Raw genomic sequence first — 18,220 nt, forward strand, 5'->3', positions numbered from 1 at the left:
ATGTTTTTTTTCCAAAAAAACAAAACAAAATCTAACGTTGCAAACACCATGCTTTTGTCACCTATGGTCCCTTCAAGCTCAGTGAACAGAATGGACATGACAGTTATGGTAATGCAAAAACAGTCCATGTCTGACGCAGATCTCTTGTGTTGTGGTATTTTTGATTAAATATACTTTGACTGGTACCATCTGGGGTACTCAGGCTTGTGTCTAACAATTTCTGAAATGTTTTTTGTTCTTCTACTACACAATCATTTCACCTTTTTTTTTTTTTACATAATCAGTCATACAAAGAGATACAGAAGGAGACTATTAGGCTTTTTGATAGACCTTTGATTGTAGATGCTGACCGTTAAGACCCTATTGAAGCCTCAAGACATGGTCACAAGACACATCATGACTGTTCTTTAGTGGTATACATGGCAAAACAAATTTAATTGTAGATTATAACAAGAGTGTTGGTTCAAGTGCAACTAGCTCACTCCCCATAGTAAGAGATCCCCAGTCCTAAAGTTGGTGGTTTGATTCCCTTTTTCCCACCTATGTGCCTAAGTGTCCTTGTGCAAACTCAGAAACATTTATTACAATGGCATGTGAGTATCTTGCATGGCAGCCATCATTACTAGTGAGTGAGTTTTTTTAATGTGAGTGTGAGTGTGGGATGTGACCGATCCTGTGAGCATGAGAGACGTGGTGAAGAGGGTGGATGTACCGAAGTGAAGTTAATTTAGCATGTTACACTTATAGCTGCAAGCTGGATTCTAATTTACATTGTGAAAAGGAGGTATCTAACATCCATCATAATATGTTTAATTGTATTAATAACGCGTTAGTGTGGTTAATGGAGCACAGCAGACTTTATTCCATGGATTGGATTGGATTGCAGCATGAGAATCTCAATGGAAAGCCTTTTAAATGTTTAAATATCACACAACTCCAGTGTTTGCTGAAGTGGCAAAAGCCATTTTTCTCACGTTTTTTATTTTTTATTTTTTACTAATGACATTGACTGCATGTGTGGTCTAAGAGAGACATTTCCTGTTATTCCAAACCATAAATCTTTAATTAAATAAAACACACCCGCAATGGCGTGTTGGCCACATGCTCACAGGGTCTAAAGAAGCTGGCAGACAAACATTTATATTGACGTGATTTTCAGAAACAGTGACTATGTGTAAAATTAGATGGAGAAGCATGTTCCTTCTCATCCCAAGGGTGGTCTGCCTGTTTCTTCCACAGCTGTAAGGGCAGCTGTGGCCCCGGCACATGGCACAAACACAGGAGCCTAAAGACTTAACTGTGGTAGTTTTGTATTTGTTTTGATAGCAGTGAATCCACACATATGAAGAATGGTTAGTTGAGACTGTTGCCACTTAAAGGATAATCTAAGGTAAAACATTTTTTTTTTAATTCAGCTGATTGGGTCCAGGCTATGGAATGGAAACCCCAGAGGGAGAGAGATAGTCAGCCAGAAACCTCTCTTGGTTATTTAAAGCCACAGCTGAAGACCTCTCTATTCTGTGCTTCAGTCACGCACACATTTCCTTTTGTGCTGTTGTCATTTTGCACTCATCTTTGTTCTTTTCAATAGATCTTGTGTTGAGCATGAGGGCTGAACAATGCTTTAACAGAATACCCGAATGACATGCTTAAACTTATTGGGTTATTAATTGCTATTTTCATGTATCCTGCTTGTCTCAAAATATATATCTAACTGATGCAATTGGTGAGACACAGTGGTGCTTTTGACCAATGGAGAAAAGGATAAGAACTTTGAACCAATGCCGTGCCCTTCTATGTTGAGTCTGCATATTCTCCTCGTGTGTGAGTTTTCTCCAGGTACTCTGGTTCCCTCCAACAGTCCAAAAGGTCAGTGTGAGGTGAATTTGGCCATCCTAAAAATTTCCTGTGGGTATGAATGATTGTGTGTTTCTGGGTTTGGCCTGTGATGGACTGGCAGCCTATCCAGGGTGTACCCTGGCAACAGCGCCCTGAAAACACTGGATATGAAAGATATGAAGGAGATAACATCGTAAGAATAAAATGATTTCTGACAGAACATGATACAGAGAAGAGAGTTCATGGATTTCTTTTTCAGCAGGCTGGATTATTGTAATGCTGTGGTTACAGGTCAAAAACATTAAAAGAAAAAAAGAAATCAGTGACAACTGCAGCTCATTCAGAACTCTGCAGCCATCGTGCTCACCAACACATCACAGCATATTTCCACACAGCTTTAATCTCTGCACTGGTTGCCTGTGTGTAAAAGGATCAACTTACTTACACTTACTACTGTACCTAGAGTCAGAAGCAAACAAGCAAGGTGAAGCAGATTTTCTCCACAACTGTGGAACAAACTTCCTGAAAGACTGCTGACAGTCACTTGAAAAAAAATTGTATGGAGTAGCCCTGCCACTTCCCTCTTTATCTTCATTCTCTCCTTGTATAATCATCCTTCCCCCCCCCCCAGTTGAAGGGTAACAACGTAATTTACTTTGTTTTACGCCTTTCTTAGTCACCTTGTTTCAATGTATTTTCTTTGTTTATTTCCATGTAATGCACTGTGTAATGCCTTATGTTGGAATGGTGCCCTATATATTTTTTTTTCTTCACCTTGCCTGATATTATTCTATGTTTTGCATACAAGCAGAATCAATTTCAATGCTTTTTCTGAGATTTATTCACATTCCATATATTCTACTGATTTTCTCAACAGAAGAAAATCAGGGCGATGTAAAGACAAAACCATTAAAGATATACATTATATACACTGTTTATTTACTCCATTCTGAACCGACTGTACCAAATACATACATAAACTGTACACAGCGCACTCAATGCTACTGGCCGGCGCAGCTATGGCAAATAGGTGCTGACTTCCGGTTGTGGCAAAAAGCCACTTGCAAGACGTCTAAATATTAAATTACATCCAAATACAGTAAAAACAAGTCAATAATGTGTAATGTACTATCATTGTTTTTCATGCAAAACATAATTTGCATATACTATATGACATACATACATGTACTCATGTAACAATACAACATGCACAGTATATGTGTGTAAATATTTGTTTCACATCACTGAGAGGCTTCACAATAACCTCATATAACAGTAACACAATTGGCTTTTTGAAGAATTTGAATGTTTTGAAGTTCCCTGACCTTCGTGCATTACAGGACTAATTACTGTCGGTCTCAAGCAATTCAATAATGCTCTGCCCAACTCTCTCCGTTGGCTCGAGTCTATAACAGAGATATAAAACACAACAGTGTTTATATATCTATAGTCTGCATGCAGAATACGAGGATGGCGACGTCGCGTACGTACTGACGTCAACGGGATTTCAAGCCTCAGTTCTCGCGAGGATTCGACTTGAATTTGAAACTGGCGGCAGATTGACTAGAGCGAAACAGGAGAGAGGGTAAAGTGTAAACTTACATGTTGTTTACTTGCATTTTATATCAATAATGTTGTTGGGGGTTTTTTTTTGGCACTAAGGCAACTTGTTAATGAAAGCTCCCCAGAGGGACGTCGCGTTGTTCGTCTTGCCTGCGTTGTTGTTCCCCTCGTTTCCGTGGGAGTTGCCGTTAATGAGCCGCCGGGGGAGACGGGCCGCTGCTCTCGTTACTGTTCGCTTGTTTGAACTCTGATCAGAACTGCTGCTGTTCGAAATCGTTTCATCTCCGGTTCTGTGCAGGAAAGATGACCGCCGACAACGAAATGGACATCAAGGAGGCGTTTCAGCGCGCCCAGAAGGGACACAACAACAAGGCCAAACTGGTGGCGAGTCTGAGGAGCCGCTACGACAAGGTGGGTGTCCGTCTGTGTGATGATGAGGATGAAGAGGATGGAGGCTGCTGTACGTAACAATACTGTCTTCATACAGAACATTTATGGCGAGGCAAAGAATAACTAGTATAAAAATAAATCCTCCGGAGAGGAAGTGCTGGTCTTGTTTCGATTTCCTGTTTTGAACTAAAAAGTTGCAGAACTGTCGTCGGTCTGGTGTGTTTACATAACATAAAGTTTAAAGTGGCTATTTAACGTTTGGATTACATTTAGCTGAATGTGACACATTGATGAGATGAATAATTGAGTTATTTGGCAGCTCTTTGGCTTTGTTACTGTTGTTTGAGACGAAACTCTAGTGTTTAAGCTGCACGCCTTTATTTTAATCCATCTTCGGCGATGTTAAACAAACCAAATGACCACGGTGACATTATCTTCACAAGAAAACGTTGACTAAACACATCTAATACAAGAACGTATGACACTTGTTGCTATATTTAATGAAAGGAACAAACTATATGACTCAGTTTTGTTTACTGTAGCACCATGCATGCAATAGATCTTTTTTTTTTTTTTTATTGACGTGCCCCTTTTAGCATTTGTATCCTCTGCATATTCTCTGAGTGTCACTGATCACCTCTTCCCTGATTCTTTTCTTTCAGCTCGAAGACAAGACTCCGTTCCATGAGGAGTTCGTCCACTATCTAAAGTATGCGATGATTGTGTACAGACGCGAGCCTTCGGTCGAAAGTGTCATTGAGTTTGTGGCGAGGTTCGCTACAAGTTTCCAGTCCCCACCGAAAGCGGGGGATGAGAAAGAGCAGATGGAGGAGGAGGAGGAGGTGTTGGAAGATGACGACGATGATGATCATCCATTTCTGAGTTTCATCTTCAACTTCTTGCTGGAGGTAGGCAGGTCATTAAATGAGTATATTCATACAAGGTCTGTTAACAGCAATATTTATAAGTTGCACCATATTAGCTCACATATTGGAAGACCCCTGAAGTTTTCTTTCTTGAGTCAGATTTCCTTAAAACAAGACCTGTTATATGACTGACATTTGTCCTGCCTTCAAATCTAATTTCAGCCTTACCCTTTTGATTACAATTTTTTTTTATTATCCACCATTCATTTCTGTCTTGCTTGATTTGTTTTTCCCCTTGCTTCCTTTTTTTTTTTTTTTTGTCAACCCCACATGTTTCACCTTTGTTTCTTATGTGCAATCTCTTGACATTTATGTTCGCTCCCTTCCTCTTATCACAGTCTCACAAAGCCAATAGCCATGCGGTGCGTTTCCGGGCATGCCAGCTGATCAATAAGTTGCTGGGCAGTATGGCAGAGAATGCACAGATTGACGACGATCTCTTCGACCGTATCCACCAAGCCATGCTGGTCAGGGTCACTGACAAGTTTCCCAATGTGAGGATTCAGGCTGCTTTGGCCATGACCCGCCTGCAGCAACCCAAGGATGCGGAATGTCCCACCATCAACGGTTAGTTAAAAAAGAGGGGGAAAAAATGTGCCCACTTCACATTCACATCATCTAATGCACAGGTTTTGTATTTTGTTTGGATGTTTCAGCGTATATATTGATTTTGGACAACGATTGTAATCACGAGGTGCGACGTGCCGTTCTGTCCTGCATCGCGATGTCGCCTCTGACTCTTCCCAAACTCCTGAAACGCACCCGAGACATCAAGGAGGCCGTTCGCAAGCTTGCATATCAGGTAAGCAAGGCACTGGACGGAAAAACAAATCAAGTGGGGAAATATACATGTACACATAAAGACAAGTACGTGTTTGTTGTTTCTGTTTTAGGTCCTGGCTGACAAGGTCCACATTAAAGCTCTTTCAATCGCACAGAGAGTTGATCTTCTGCAGCAGGGTTTCAACGACACCTCAGGTAAGTGTCGGTCACCGCCTCTGAGGGTCTTTTCTCACATATGAATAGAAGATATACAGTTACCACAGAAACTTCTCAAATAAAGATAATTCAAGTCATGTTTCCTGTTGTTGGATTTTGTCGAACCTGCAACGTGAAACTCAAATGTCTTTATTTGGCAATGACAACCGCTCGTAGAAGCGGTGAGGGAAGTGGTCTGCTCTCGCCTGCTGCCCGCCTGGCTGCAGTGGCTGGACGGGGACGTCATCAAGCTGCTCCACAAGCTGGACGTGGAGAACTGCGCAGAAACGGCCGTGAACACACTGAAGGCCATTTTCAAAAACACGCCCACCAAGGATCTGCTGGAGAACAGGGTCAACCTTGACAACAGGTACGCTCAGACGCGGTCTTCACTCGCTCACGTGTGATTGTTGAACAAAACATCTGATGGTAGAAACCCCTCCCCCCCCCCCCAAAAAAAACCCTCGTCTTTGATCAGGAAGCTGATTCCAGTGGATTCTCTGTCCTGTGAAAATGTGCTTTACTGGAGAGCTCTGTGCGAGTTCTTCAAGAGTAAAGGGGATGAAGGTGAAGAGATGCTGGAACAGGTGTTGCCAGACGCTGCCACATACGCTCAGTACCTCTGTGGGTAAGGAAGTGATACGCTCCCATTTGTATATATGTATAGATACATTTTTTTTTTGGTTGTTTTGTTTTAATTCTGGACTAGAAATTCAGGAAGCCGCCTTAGTCGAATTTCCATGTAGTTTCGGTTCCTGTTCATGGGTGAGTTTTTCTCACCACGCATTTCTCGCCGTCCTTCTGCATGTAAACAGCACGGCGAGCCTGGTTCCCGAAGCAGCCCTGAATTTGTTCCCCGCTGTCTTTTATTGTGCTGCAAAATACCGTCTCTGGTTGTCTGAGAGCTGCTGCTTGACTCTCGACTCTGGCTGCTGTAGATGTTTGAAGGCGGTGCCCGTTCTCTCGGAGGAGCAGAGGGCCGACTTCAGCCAGCTGGAGCTGGTCATGACCAGAGAGTTCATTTCACAACAGCTCATCCATCTCATCGCTTGCCTGGACACCAACGAGGAGGGTGGCAGGTGAGAAGAGGAAGAGATGGTGAACATATTACAATGATAGAAAAAAAGAAAGTTTGGTTTAAAAGATGTCGCCTGAATCGTCCAGCCCCGGTTGCTTTTGCCCCAAAAGTTGATCCGGTTCAATAATCAATATGTTAATGTTTAGGGTTTTGTTAAGTGGAGTGGTGTTGTGTGTTTGTGTGTAGAAAGCGTGTGCTGGCTGTTCTCCAGGAGATGCTGGCTCTTCCACAGACGCCCTACTGCCTCGTCTTCCTGCTCACCGAGAAACTTCTGGCCCTCATCCCCGACACCCACAAGCGCATCCAAACGGTTGGTCTCATGTCGCCTTCGAATCTCAAAGTCTACTGGAGTGAAGCCGTCTCCCGCGGTGTCCAGACATCCTACACACGCCGACGGATTAGTTTGTCACAGTTCAGACGATATGAGTTGAAATGAGTCATCAGCGTTTGCAGAGGAGCACGCACCGAAGCCGCTTTGACTCGCCGTATTGAGACCGATGTCGAACTGAGGCCGCCTTTTGCGTCACCCAGGTGGCAGAAATCATCTCTGACTTGAGGGAGCCCATCGCGGAGGCCAGTCAGCAGGTGGACGAGAAAGAGAGCCGCCGGCAGCAGGTCCGGGTGAGTAACGCTCGGCGGCATGAAAAGCTCCCGCGAACAACTCAATCCGCTATCCCTTCCAAATCACCGGTTTTGTTTTACTTTCTATTTAAAGGATTGAAAACTGGGGGTTGGATTCTCATGAATAGAGTTTTGTTCCACTGAAAATCCTGTGACTATTCTACACAGTATTGCATAATTAAATGCAATCGGGCTGGCATCTGATTACCATAAAAGAGGATTCCTAATCATTTTCTGCACCGGAATTCCTCAAATTTCCCCGATCCGTTCCAATCTGTTTATTTGTGCAATCTGTTTACACGCACTTCTCTCCTGTCTGCTTTCTGTTTGTCGGCGCTGCTCTGCATTTAGCTGGCAGATTTCGGTTTCGCTTTGGGGAGAAAACACTTTTAATAAATGTGTTGGAAAGTGCAGATCGGGTTTACGAAACTCGTCTTTGGTGTGTGCCGTCGGGTGTTCTTAATTTTCCTTATTCGACCTCGGTTGTCGCCTTGTGAGACTCTGCAAGAATGATGACAAGAACATCAGTCCAAGTCCAATTATTTTTACATCCATCCATTCTGTGCACACGGTCTCTTCTATTGCTTCATCTATCTGTGCAAAAGCAAAGCCTCCTCCAGAGGTTTGTAACCTGGCAGCGAGCCTCAGCTGTCGTTTTTCCAGTTGGCGGAGGTGCGGCGGCCTGACTGTGTACCGGAGCTCAGGATTGACTCTGTTTATGTCCCCACCCCTCCTCCTCCCACTCCAGCTCGCAGAATTGAAGGTGCGCATCATGGAGGCGAAACAGACTCTGGAGGAGTGCATCGCCGCGCAGGAGTTCCATAAAGCTGCAGAGCTGAAGAACTCCATCACTGACCTGGAGAACCACAGGAACCAGGTCATTCAGGAAATGGCAGAAGGCAGCCAGCCTGCAGACAAAGAGACCCACACGGAGAAGGTACAAAAAAAGAAAGAACTCCCCAAGTGTCATCTCTGTATCTATAGCCACTGATTACCAAGTGGGAATTGTCGTTTCTCTCTCTCAGAGTGATCCGGAGACTCTCTTGAGGTGTCTCACAATGTGTGCTGAGCTGTTAAAACAGATGAGCATCCAGACTCGACTGGGGCCGACCATAAGCACCCTGATGACCTCTCTGGTAAAAACGTCTTCACAGATCACGACGTCTTCTTTAAAAAAAAACAAAAAACTAATCTCCCCCGGTTTTGTGGTAATAATTTATCCATGTCCACTGCACCTCATTGATGAATGTCAGTGTTTCTGCCTCTGCTGGAACACGGGATATATTAGTCACCCCCAGCCTTCAATGCACAGCTGGACAGTTCATCTATTAACTTTTGATTTATTTAATGGCGCGCTTGACAGTGGGGACCAGATGGCAGCATTTGAATGGCTGCATCTATTTTCTCTTTTGTGTGAAGTCCTTCAATGTTGCTTCACTTGTTTTCTCAGACCAGTTTTCTTTCCCCTCAACGGTCATCGGAGGTTTTTAAATCACAAAATTATTCCCAGCATTACACTTTAATCCATTCCGCCAGTTATAAAACGTGTCGGTGGGAGTCTGTGGATGTGCAGACGGATGAGACGCACAACTGAAGGATCTGTTTCGTTCAACTGGTTCTCGCCCACCGCTCAGGTCCTGCCCAGCATCGCGAGTGCCCACGCCGCGGTCCGCAACATGGCCGTGGTGTGTCTGGGAACCTGCACGCTCCATAGTAAGGATCTGGCCAAAACCCACATGGTTCTGCTGCTGCAGGTGATTGCATTCAACATGCGGAGTTTAAAACCGAACGACACCGAGGAAACTTTTGAGCCTCTTGAAAATAAACCTGCACCGTCCGTCATGTGCTGCAGATCGCTCAGCTGGACAAGATAAAGATTCGTATCAGCGCTCTGCGCGCCATCTTCGACCTGCTGCTGGCGTTCGGATTCCAGCTGCTCTCTGAAACAGCTGCCGGCCAAACGGCGTCGCCCGACAAGCAAGAGGAGGGCGCGGTGGCGGTGGCGGCGGCGGCGGCGGCGGAGGAGGAGAAGGGGGAAGACATGGCGCAGAGTATCCTGATGATGCTCTCGGAGTTCCTGGACTGCGAGGTAAGGGCGAACGATTGACTCGGTAAACAGAAGGGCTCGCCGGGCCTTGTGGGAAGTGTCGGGATATGAACGAGGTGACCGTCGCCAGGTGTCTGACCTGCGGACTGAGACGGCGGAGGGCTTGGCCAAACTGATCTACATGGGCCGCATCTCCAGCTCCAAGATATTCTCCCGCCTGGTGCTGCTGTGGTACAATCCCGTCACCGAGGACGACACCCGCCTGCGCCACTGCCTCGGCGTCTTCTTCCAGCTCTACGCCCGCAGCAGCAGGTCGCCACACACACACACACACACACTGCAGCGCGTGCTCGGTGCTTTCTGACGGCGCGATTCTTCGCGGGATGTAATCTGATCACGCGTTTGTTGTTGTCGTGCGTTTCAGGGTCAACCAGGAGGCTGTGGAGGAGAGTTTCCTGCCGACCGTTCGGACTCTCCTGAACGCCCCCGTCACCTCCCCTCTGGCTGAGGTGGACATCAACAACGTGCTGGAGCTCTTTGTCGACTTAACCCGCCCGAGTGCTTTAATCAAACCTTCAACCAGCACAGAGGTGAGACACATCCGCATCGACTGTGTCAGCCTTTTATTGCGTCGCCTGTTAGCGCCGCAGCGTTTAACCAGCAGACAAGCAGCCGTTTTTCATTGTGTGGATGGTTTAGTTTGCTGAAGCCGCTCGTTGCGCGTCTCCTCTTCAGGAGGTGTGTGTCCACGACTACTTGGCAGTGCGTTTGTGCGGCGAGATGCTGAAAGACCCCACGGCCCCGGAGGTGCGACTCTACGCGAAGACGCTGTGCCACCTGGAGCTGAGCCGAGACGAGACGGTCAGGAAGGATCTGCACTCTCTGCTGCAGCAGCTCGTACAGGTACACACACACACACACACACATGCACACACACTCACACACCCTCTTTTGAAGTGTAACCTGTGACCTGATGGTGGCAGTAGAAGCTAATTCTAGAAATTGCGATTCATCCTCAGGGAAACATGAACATTGTCGCAAACTCCCATGTCCGATTCTTGAATGCTAACCTCATAGCAGCGTGGTGGGGGGGGTAAAAGTCGTGAATATACTCGGTCTCATTGTGCCGAGCAGACGCTGCAATGTGACGTTCCCTCTCTCGTTCCAGGTGGTGAAGGATCGTATCTGTCTGCGTGCCCTGGAGAAGATGATTTATCAGCTGGTGGACGCCAAAGAACAGACGGAGCTCCACAGTGCCAGTGCACTCCAACCCCTGGATGTCAATGCAGACGGTATACATGCAAACCTGGGCTTGAAATAGGCGTAAAGGGCCACCTGATACTCTGCAGCTGTAGCAAACGTTACCTTCCCGGTGTGTCTCTCTCAGGCGAGATTTATGCCGCAGTGGGTGACGGCTTTACCCTAAAAGGATTAGGTTTTATTACCAGAATGTTGCTAAGTGGATTAAAAATGTGTCAGTCGCTCTCATTCGCTGTTCGTCAAGAAAAGAAGTCAGCTCGCAGATGGAGAAAATGCAGAAATAAGAATTATCTGTCTCCACAGAGCCCGCCACAGACGATCCATCAAAATCTGCCAAGAGAGCGAAAAGAGGTGATGCAGGTTTTGTATAACTCCTCTAAAAAAAAAAAAACCAAAAAAAAAAAACCTGCAGTTTTTCCACAGCGCCGTTGTATTTTTAGATCCCTTCTCATCTACCTGAGTCAAGGAGTTGACTCAGCATGTGGAGGTAACCCGAGTGTTTGTGTGCGCAGGTCAAAAGAAAGTCTGCGCAGCCAAAGGGGGACGAAAGCTGAGCAGGCGAGCAGAGTCCTCCGAGGAGAGGTGAGGAACTATTTTCAGACGCGGCGCCACGTTTTTACGAATCTCTACATGACCGTGCGCGTGCTCTTCTTCTTTATTACCATGTCACATCTATTGGTCTTGTTTTTGACAAACAGCGATGGAGAAAATGTTCCAGAGTCGGTTCCGGTGCTGCGGACCTCGCGGAGGGCCAAGACCGCAGCGCTGGAAAAGACGAAACTGGACCTGAACACTCTCATTAGCTAAAAGGACAATGCGTCACTAAAGCCATTGAGCTAATAAAAAAAAAAAAAAAAACTTTGTGTCCAAGCTTTTTCTAGTTTAAAACTTGTCATGTACATATTTACTTTTATTGTAATGTGATCTTTGTGAAAACCCTGTCTCACTTCACATTCTCTCTGCAAACTTGCTATTTTAATCAATAAAGTGGAATGTCGTTGAGAAACTTGCATCATGTTTTCTTTCGCAAATTGGTAAAAACTGGGGGGGAAAAAAAAATTTGAATGATTTATGTGCCAATAAATAACTGAGCCGATCGATAATATTGTGGCCAAATGGGATGGAAACCCATTTCTTTTACACAACACTCCCCATTAGTCTGCGAAATATCGAGGCTGAAGTTGTATTTAAAGTGACCGCTGTGGGGAAATGCAGCATAAGACATTGAACTTGCTGACCGAACCACAGCGCTCGCAAAACTGCAGCCTGTATATAAAGGTGTGTGTGATGCATCCCTCTGCAGAACAGTGAGACAAAAATATCTGGGAGACAGGCAGTCCTCTATTGGATGTGTGAGTTGCGAGCAGAGCGCACGTTGAAGTGACAATTTCACTCTTAGCAAGCAGTCAGGATTATATAAGGCCACTTTCCTCTGCCCAAACTCTTGTCTTACACCAAAAGTAGTGATTTGATTGATTGCTTTGATCTGTTTTGGTTTTTTTTTTAACCCCCCACAAAATAATTAATTCATATTCTACAACTTGTTAAAGCAATATGTTCATTATTCATCTTTATAATAAACCCAGTAATAAAAATGTGTTTTGATAAAATCCGGGCATTTCCCCCTCAGGAAAATGAAAATGGGAAAGGCATCTCTCCTTGTCCCTCCAGATGTTTCCACACTGAGAGAAGTGTAAACAATGTGGCTATTGACTGGATTCCATCCATCTTCACAAATGGGGGGGGGGGGGGGACATGCAAACTCAAAGCAGAAGCTCAGACTTGAACGGAGGACATAACCACGATGAAACAGGCTTTCTAACCACCGTGTGGTCCACTAAACATTTTGTCAAACGTATACTGGAATCCCGCTAGTATTTGTCCAATATGGAGGAAGTCGTTCAGCTTCAGTCTCGGGGTTTCAAGCAGGAGACCATTCAGCACTGCAGTGTTTCAGTCCTGCTGCCAGGAAACTGCATGCAGCTGCAGCGGTGTAGTGGTTCGAACGCCAGACTTAAATGCAAAAAAAAAAAAAAAAACCCAGTTGGAAGTCCACACTTATGGAGTTTGTATCGTCTCCCTGTGGGTGTGTGGGCTTTCTCTCACAGTCCAAAAATATTCACTTGAGCTTCATGTTTACTGAATTGCTCGTCAATCTCCAGTGTGTAATTGTTCTCCCTGCATTTGCCCGGAGGGTAACGGAGCGTTGGATAAAACGCTGCAGAAGACAAGATGGGTATCTCCAGTATGCAGTGATTCCACTGGAGCAGGATCAGCAGCCACCACAGTCATGAACCTGATAAACAATTTCACTGTCAACAAATAAAGACCAAACTCACTGGTTATTTTAAAAGGCTCTTTATTGTTCCAGTTACAGATTGCAGTTTCTTGCATCTGCAATGGACAGTATAAAAACACAATAAAGAAAATATACAACGGATGTTTAGCACCAGGTTCTTCAACAAAGGGCTGATGTTTTTTTTTTTTCTTTTCTTTTTTTTTAAATCACAAGACTGTGCCTCCCTACCTCCCTCATGTTGAAATGACAACCATAGTGACAGACACACATACACATGAGGGAAGTCAGGCACAAAGACACACTACAGGGTTAAGTTTTGACCTACAGCAAGACATCTTGGACCAACCTGCCGTCGACACAAAAAGCAGGAAAACAAAGAAAATGATCCAAGATTAGTGTTCATTGATCAAACTCTCTGGCCTCATTTATCACACGGCTGAGAAGCAAAAGAGCGGTAGGCCGAGCTGAGCCCCAGTGGAGGTAGGCGTCTCTCGATGCATCGTGATTGGAGTGGGGAGGAGGGTAAAGCAACCAACAACTCCAAGAAAACCCCCCCCCCCAGCAATATTACATCTTCCACCTGCAGTTCCAACAGCTAATAATGCTGGTATGTTCATAATCAAGACAATTAATGCTAATAACAAGTATCTGTTAGATTTCTGTGGAGAACAAAGCAGGTGGGGAGAAAAAAAAAAAACAGTTAATGTGGTCTTAAAGAATCATTTAAGACCACATTACACACCTATGGAACAAACTGCAGTAACACCTCAGGCCATTTGTACTCGTCTACATCCATATGTCTCTCTGCGATAAAATATCTACTACATAACTGAAAAACTCTCTGGGTTTGTATTGCACTGAGCAGATTCTCTAGTTTTACAGTAGGGGTTGGCGGTGGGACATGGGATGTGCAAAAAAAAAAAAAAAAAAAAATCTGGGAGGACTCCATGTAGTAATAATCTCAAATGGAATAGTGCAAGAAGTAGCTCTGACACCTACATACAGAATACGCTTTGGATGAAGACAAGATGCTCACACAAAGACGAATTAAAACAAGACAGATCCCACAAACTAATATATATTAATTAGAATCTCCTGCTTACGACTGCATAATGCCGTTTTCTTCATCACCTCACACGCCGCTCAAAATGAGCGGTGTCGAGAGTGAGTGTCGACTTGTTTTGCCCGATACAGTATTTGGCGGTGGTGGGATTAATCCCAATACCTCCTTCATTAAACAGCTGCTGGCTTGCAATAAAACTAACAGCAGTGACTAAAATATTAAACCATCTCAAACAAGGCTCAGATTGTAATCTATTCAAGAATCAAAGTTAAAGGTGGATTCAAACATGCTTTTTTTTTTTTTTTTTTTTTTAAACCAACCCTACATTACAAAGTTATAGGCCATTAGAATTTAAATCTGTGCCAAAATAAAAGCTGTGATAAATAAATGAAAGTAAGATTGCAGGTGTGTGGGGTTAGAATGATAAATTCAGGTCTAGAGTTGCACTAAAATCATCTTTAAGACAGGATGTTGCCCCTGGCATGATTCGGGGGGGGGGGGGGGGGGGGTGATAGCACCATTGTATTACCTTTCCTTCAACATGGAAAGCTCGACTGGCCAATGTATAAGCACCTGTTCCGTTAAAAGTCATTGGCGTGATGATTTGTTCCACTGTAACACGTTGAGAAAGACAAATGAAGAAACGAAAAAAAATCCGTACAAACATATTCATGGATGAAAATAGTGCAACATCACGATTTTAAGTTAGACTGCTACATAATTGCTGATGGTAAGACTGAGCCATAGTGGAATGGTCCGTCCACGTGGTCAGCTCAATGTCCAAAGGCACCAAGTTAAACCACAGTCCCTTTCCGAGGAAGAGGAGGCCATGTGCTTCGTTTAGCTTTCTGTTGGGGAAAAGAAAAAGAGCACAAGTTCATGTTGGGCTGCCTCGAAACGTCAAACTGAGTAAATCTGTTCAAATAAAATGAGCTAATTACCAAATACAAAGTCCGACCACTTCGGCCCGGTCAGGCCCCTCACTCGCGATTGTCGCAACATTTTCGCTGGTGGTGATTGTGATGGTTCAGCAGACGTGCCCCCGGGACTCTTGTGTTTGCCTCTCTGCCGCCTCAGCGATGTTTCATCCTGTTGAAGGGCCGATATTGGCGTAGAAGCGGCCGGCTCTGTGGAGGCGCTCCTCCTGATGACCCTCTGTTTTCTTTCACTTTTCACAGCTTTAACAACCTTCACCAGTTCCCTCCCCCCGCCTGCAAACAGGCATGCAGAATGTGACCCGTTGTCCAGAGTCACAGTACAGGAGTCCCACTCCTCTTCGGTTGATTCATTGTCTGGGGAGTTGATCTTCCTCAGAAACACCCGGCACTCCTTCAGGGTCTCGGGACTCCAGGCTTTAGAGCAGAGGTTCAGCTCTTTGCACACATCCACCGGCTCCCGCATTTGCTCAGCAGAATCGATGGCAGAGCCGCTCTCCGAACAGTTGGAATCATCTTCTGCTGACCTCCGCAAAGCTTTACGTTCAGGTTGAAGTGTTGCAGTGTGTCCATATAAAGAAGGCGCTGATATTTTTATGCTTTTCTTATTCTGCTTTTTTTGCCATCCCAACCTATCTTTCCTGGTCAAGAACCTTTTTCTTGCTCTCATCAATATGGCCTGGAAATGACCCTTCCCCCTGCTTTTCCACAGTTGGACTCCTTGATTTGTTTTGTCCTTGGAAAAGTTGCGTGTGAAGAGTGACCTTTTAACGTTGCGATTTGACAGACGTGCCTCGATGTTTTTTCTCAGGCGTCTCTGAGCCTCTTGGTGTTGTGAGGGAGTTTTTGGCACAGCTTTGGCGAATTTCTTAATGTGTCTACGAAGCCGTTCTGCTTGAGGACTGCTACAAACACTTATTTTGTTGGCGGAACGAGAAAATTGCACCGGGTCGTAAAGATGACGGGAGCTGGTCTTCTTGACAATAGAAAGAGACTGAGTCTCTGTGGTCTGCATGAACCAGGAGCCGATCTGCTGCATGCTGCAGGACCGCGGTTTGTTGGGTGAACAATCAAACAGCGTTCGGACCACAGAAGATTGTTTTGACTTCCCGGTTACATAACCCTTGCCTTTGGAGCCCAATTTAGGATGTAAAGTGGTTTGCTTGTTTTCCACAGAGTCTGAGACCCACGTGTCAGAGATGACTCTTATTCGCCTGGCAAGCTCCTGGTTCATGGTCTGTTGTTCGGCTGATGGTGTCCACCACCTTATTGTCTCTTTTGGGGTAAAGATTGAAGCTACGGATACCCCTGCCACTTTGTTAATATCTTGCGTGCCGCTCCTTCTCTCCCGTTTTGACTGCGGTTTATCCTCCCATGGCGTTTCCACACTTCGCTGTAAGCCCTCCTGTCTCCTTTCATTGCTCGCCTTGCTCAGTAGAAGTTGTTTAGAGCGGCGCAGTAGAGCATTGCTACGACTGTAGGACTTAAACCCAGAAGTGGCAACAGCTCGGAGGAAGTGGATTGAGGGTTTTCTCACTCTCATCGAGTGTCGCACTGCTACAGGCTTCTTTGACACTTCATCTTGACTTTCATTTTCTGTTCCTATAACGTCTTCTTCCGGAGTTATTTTGCTTGTTGAGTGACTACTGATTGTCCGGAGCTCTTTGGCAGATTTGAAATGTGGCAGAAGGGCCTTCTTATGAGCTGTAGTTTCAGAAGCCAACAGAGAATCTTTATTTATCTGAATTTTACGTTGCCGAGGTGACACAGTAGTTATTGTGACTGAGATGCCAGATATTTTAACTTTTGCCGGTCTACCTGGTTTTCTTGATGGGACAGAATCATCCCGCTTCTGACATTTGATATTGCTGCTAGACTGAAGAGCAACTTCTTTCGCCGGGGTAACAAAATTTAACTCCTCTGAGGCTTTGATACAATCCGAGTTGGTGCTGGAGTTGTGCAATATAATGCCAAAGTCACTTTTAAGACCCACTGCTTTACAAGCATCAGTGAATTCTGTTTGGAGCTGGTCAAACCCTTCAGACACTGTTCGTTTGTTCCTCCTTGAACGACCATACATCACTGTTATTTTGAGATTCTTGTTAACAATTTCTTCGTCAGGTGCAGGGAGATCTTTTCCAGTGGTTTTTGCCTCCTTCACCGGGTCAACAGATTTCTCCTTACGTGGCCGACCAATTGGCCTCTTCACTTTTTGCTCCAGCTGCGGCCCCAATTTCTTTGGTCGGCCTGGACGCCTTTTTGGAGGAGTGGTCTCGTGGCTACATGCCAAGTCACCTGGGGACCCCTGGCTATCACTTCCAGCTATGCGCTTATTCGGAGTGCTTTCACCTGATCGCCTTGGACCAATTTTAGGTGATGAGGTTGACCTGGGAGAAGAGGCAGGCTTCGGTGGTGAAGAGGCAGACTTGGCTGGTGAAGACACGAACTTGCCAGGGGAAGACGCAGACTTGGGCGATGGAGAGGCAGACTTGGCTGGTGAGGAGACAATCTTGCCATAGGAAAACACCGATTTGGGTGATGAAGAAGCAGATCTTGTGCGTGAGGTAGCAGATTTTAGTGGTGAAGAAACAGATTTCTCTCGAGACGGTGCAGGTTCCTTGATTGGACTACTGTGCTTCTGTGGTGTGCCCGACCATGAAGACTCTTCATATGGATCAAAATGTTCTACTTGTGTACCAGAACCAGAGCTTGCTGATTTGAGACTGTATCTGACTCCTCCTTCATCTATCACTGGTGATACAAACATGAGCTTGATTGGACTCGTGTACTGGACTTGAGGTGTTGAAGGGTTCTCCACACGAGACGTGATGGAGGCATCCTTATCTGATGGAGAACTGGACATCAATAAGGGCCGTGGTCTTCTTGGAGACGACCTGAGTTTTCTAACTGGCGCCAAATCACAGTCACTGCCATTGGTATTATCTGTGCCGTCTTTTTCAGGTCTTTGTTCTTCACCCACAGCCGGTGGTGGGATCTGGACTTCATTTGTGGGTTTTGTGGACGTTAATCCATGTTGCTCTTGTGATGCTTCAATGAGAAGCTTCTCTGGATCCTCAGATAAAGATGAATCTTCATTTCTTGATGCAAGCTGGGCATCCCTTATGTCTGGATCTTTAGATGGGGACTGCAGCATGTTGGATGTTAAGTCACTGTCCTTTTGTGCTTCACGATTAAAGATCTTTTCAGAAAAACAGGCGACA

General features: G+C 45.3%; 2 protein-coding genes across 2 annotated transcripts; one reads left to right on the forward strand and one right to left on the reverse strand.

Annotated features, from left to right (window-relative positions):
- Positions 1–3,374: 3,374 nt before the first annotated feature.
- ncapg (non-SMC condensin I complex, subunit G) lies at positions 3,375–11,596 on the forward strand. Its single transcript, XM_080520212.1, has 22 exons — positions 3,375–3,424; positions 3,701–3,813; positions 4,455–4,700; positions 5,057–5,285; positions 5,375–5,520; positions 5,612–5,696; positions 5,874–6,066; positions 6,175–6,324; positions 6,635–6,775; positions 6,961–7,084; positions 7,306–7,395; positions 8,144–8,332; positions 8,421–8,531; positions 9,030–9,149; positions 9,248–9,484; positions 9,573–9,754; positions 9,867–10,032; positions 10,178–10,345; positions 10,611–10,734; positions 11,006–11,053; positions 11,215–11,284; positions 11,401–11,596. Exons 2-22 carry the CDS (start codon positions 3,706–3,708, stop codon positions 11,507–11,509), a joined length of 3,036 nt encoding a protein of 1,011 aa, XP_080376338.1. The 5' UTR covers positions 3,375–3,424; positions 3,701–3,705; the 3' UTR covers positions 11,510–11,596.
- A 1,519-nt stretch (positions 11,597–13,115) lies between these two features.
- On the reverse strand, positions 13,116–17,923 carry LOC308147869 (uncharacterized protein). Its single transcript, XM_080520208.1, has 2 exons — positions 15,006–17,923; positions 13,116–14,912 (listed from the first exon to the last, which is right to left on the reverse strand). Exons 1-2 carry the CDS (start codon positions 17,860–17,862, stop codon positions 14,905–14,907), a joined length of 2,865 nt encoding a protein of 954 aa, XP_080376334.1. The 5' UTR covers positions 17,863–17,923; the 3' UTR covers positions 13,116–14,904.
- Between the last annotated feature and the right edge of the window lie 297 nt (positions 17,924–18,220).

The sequence above is a fragment of the Blennius ocellaris genome (genome assembly GCF_963422515.1).
Source record: "Blennius ocellaris genome assembly, chromosome: 3".
Classification (NCBI taxonomy): Eukaryota; Metazoa; Chordata; class Actinopteri; order Blenniiformes; family Blenniidae; genus Blennius; species Blennius ocellaris.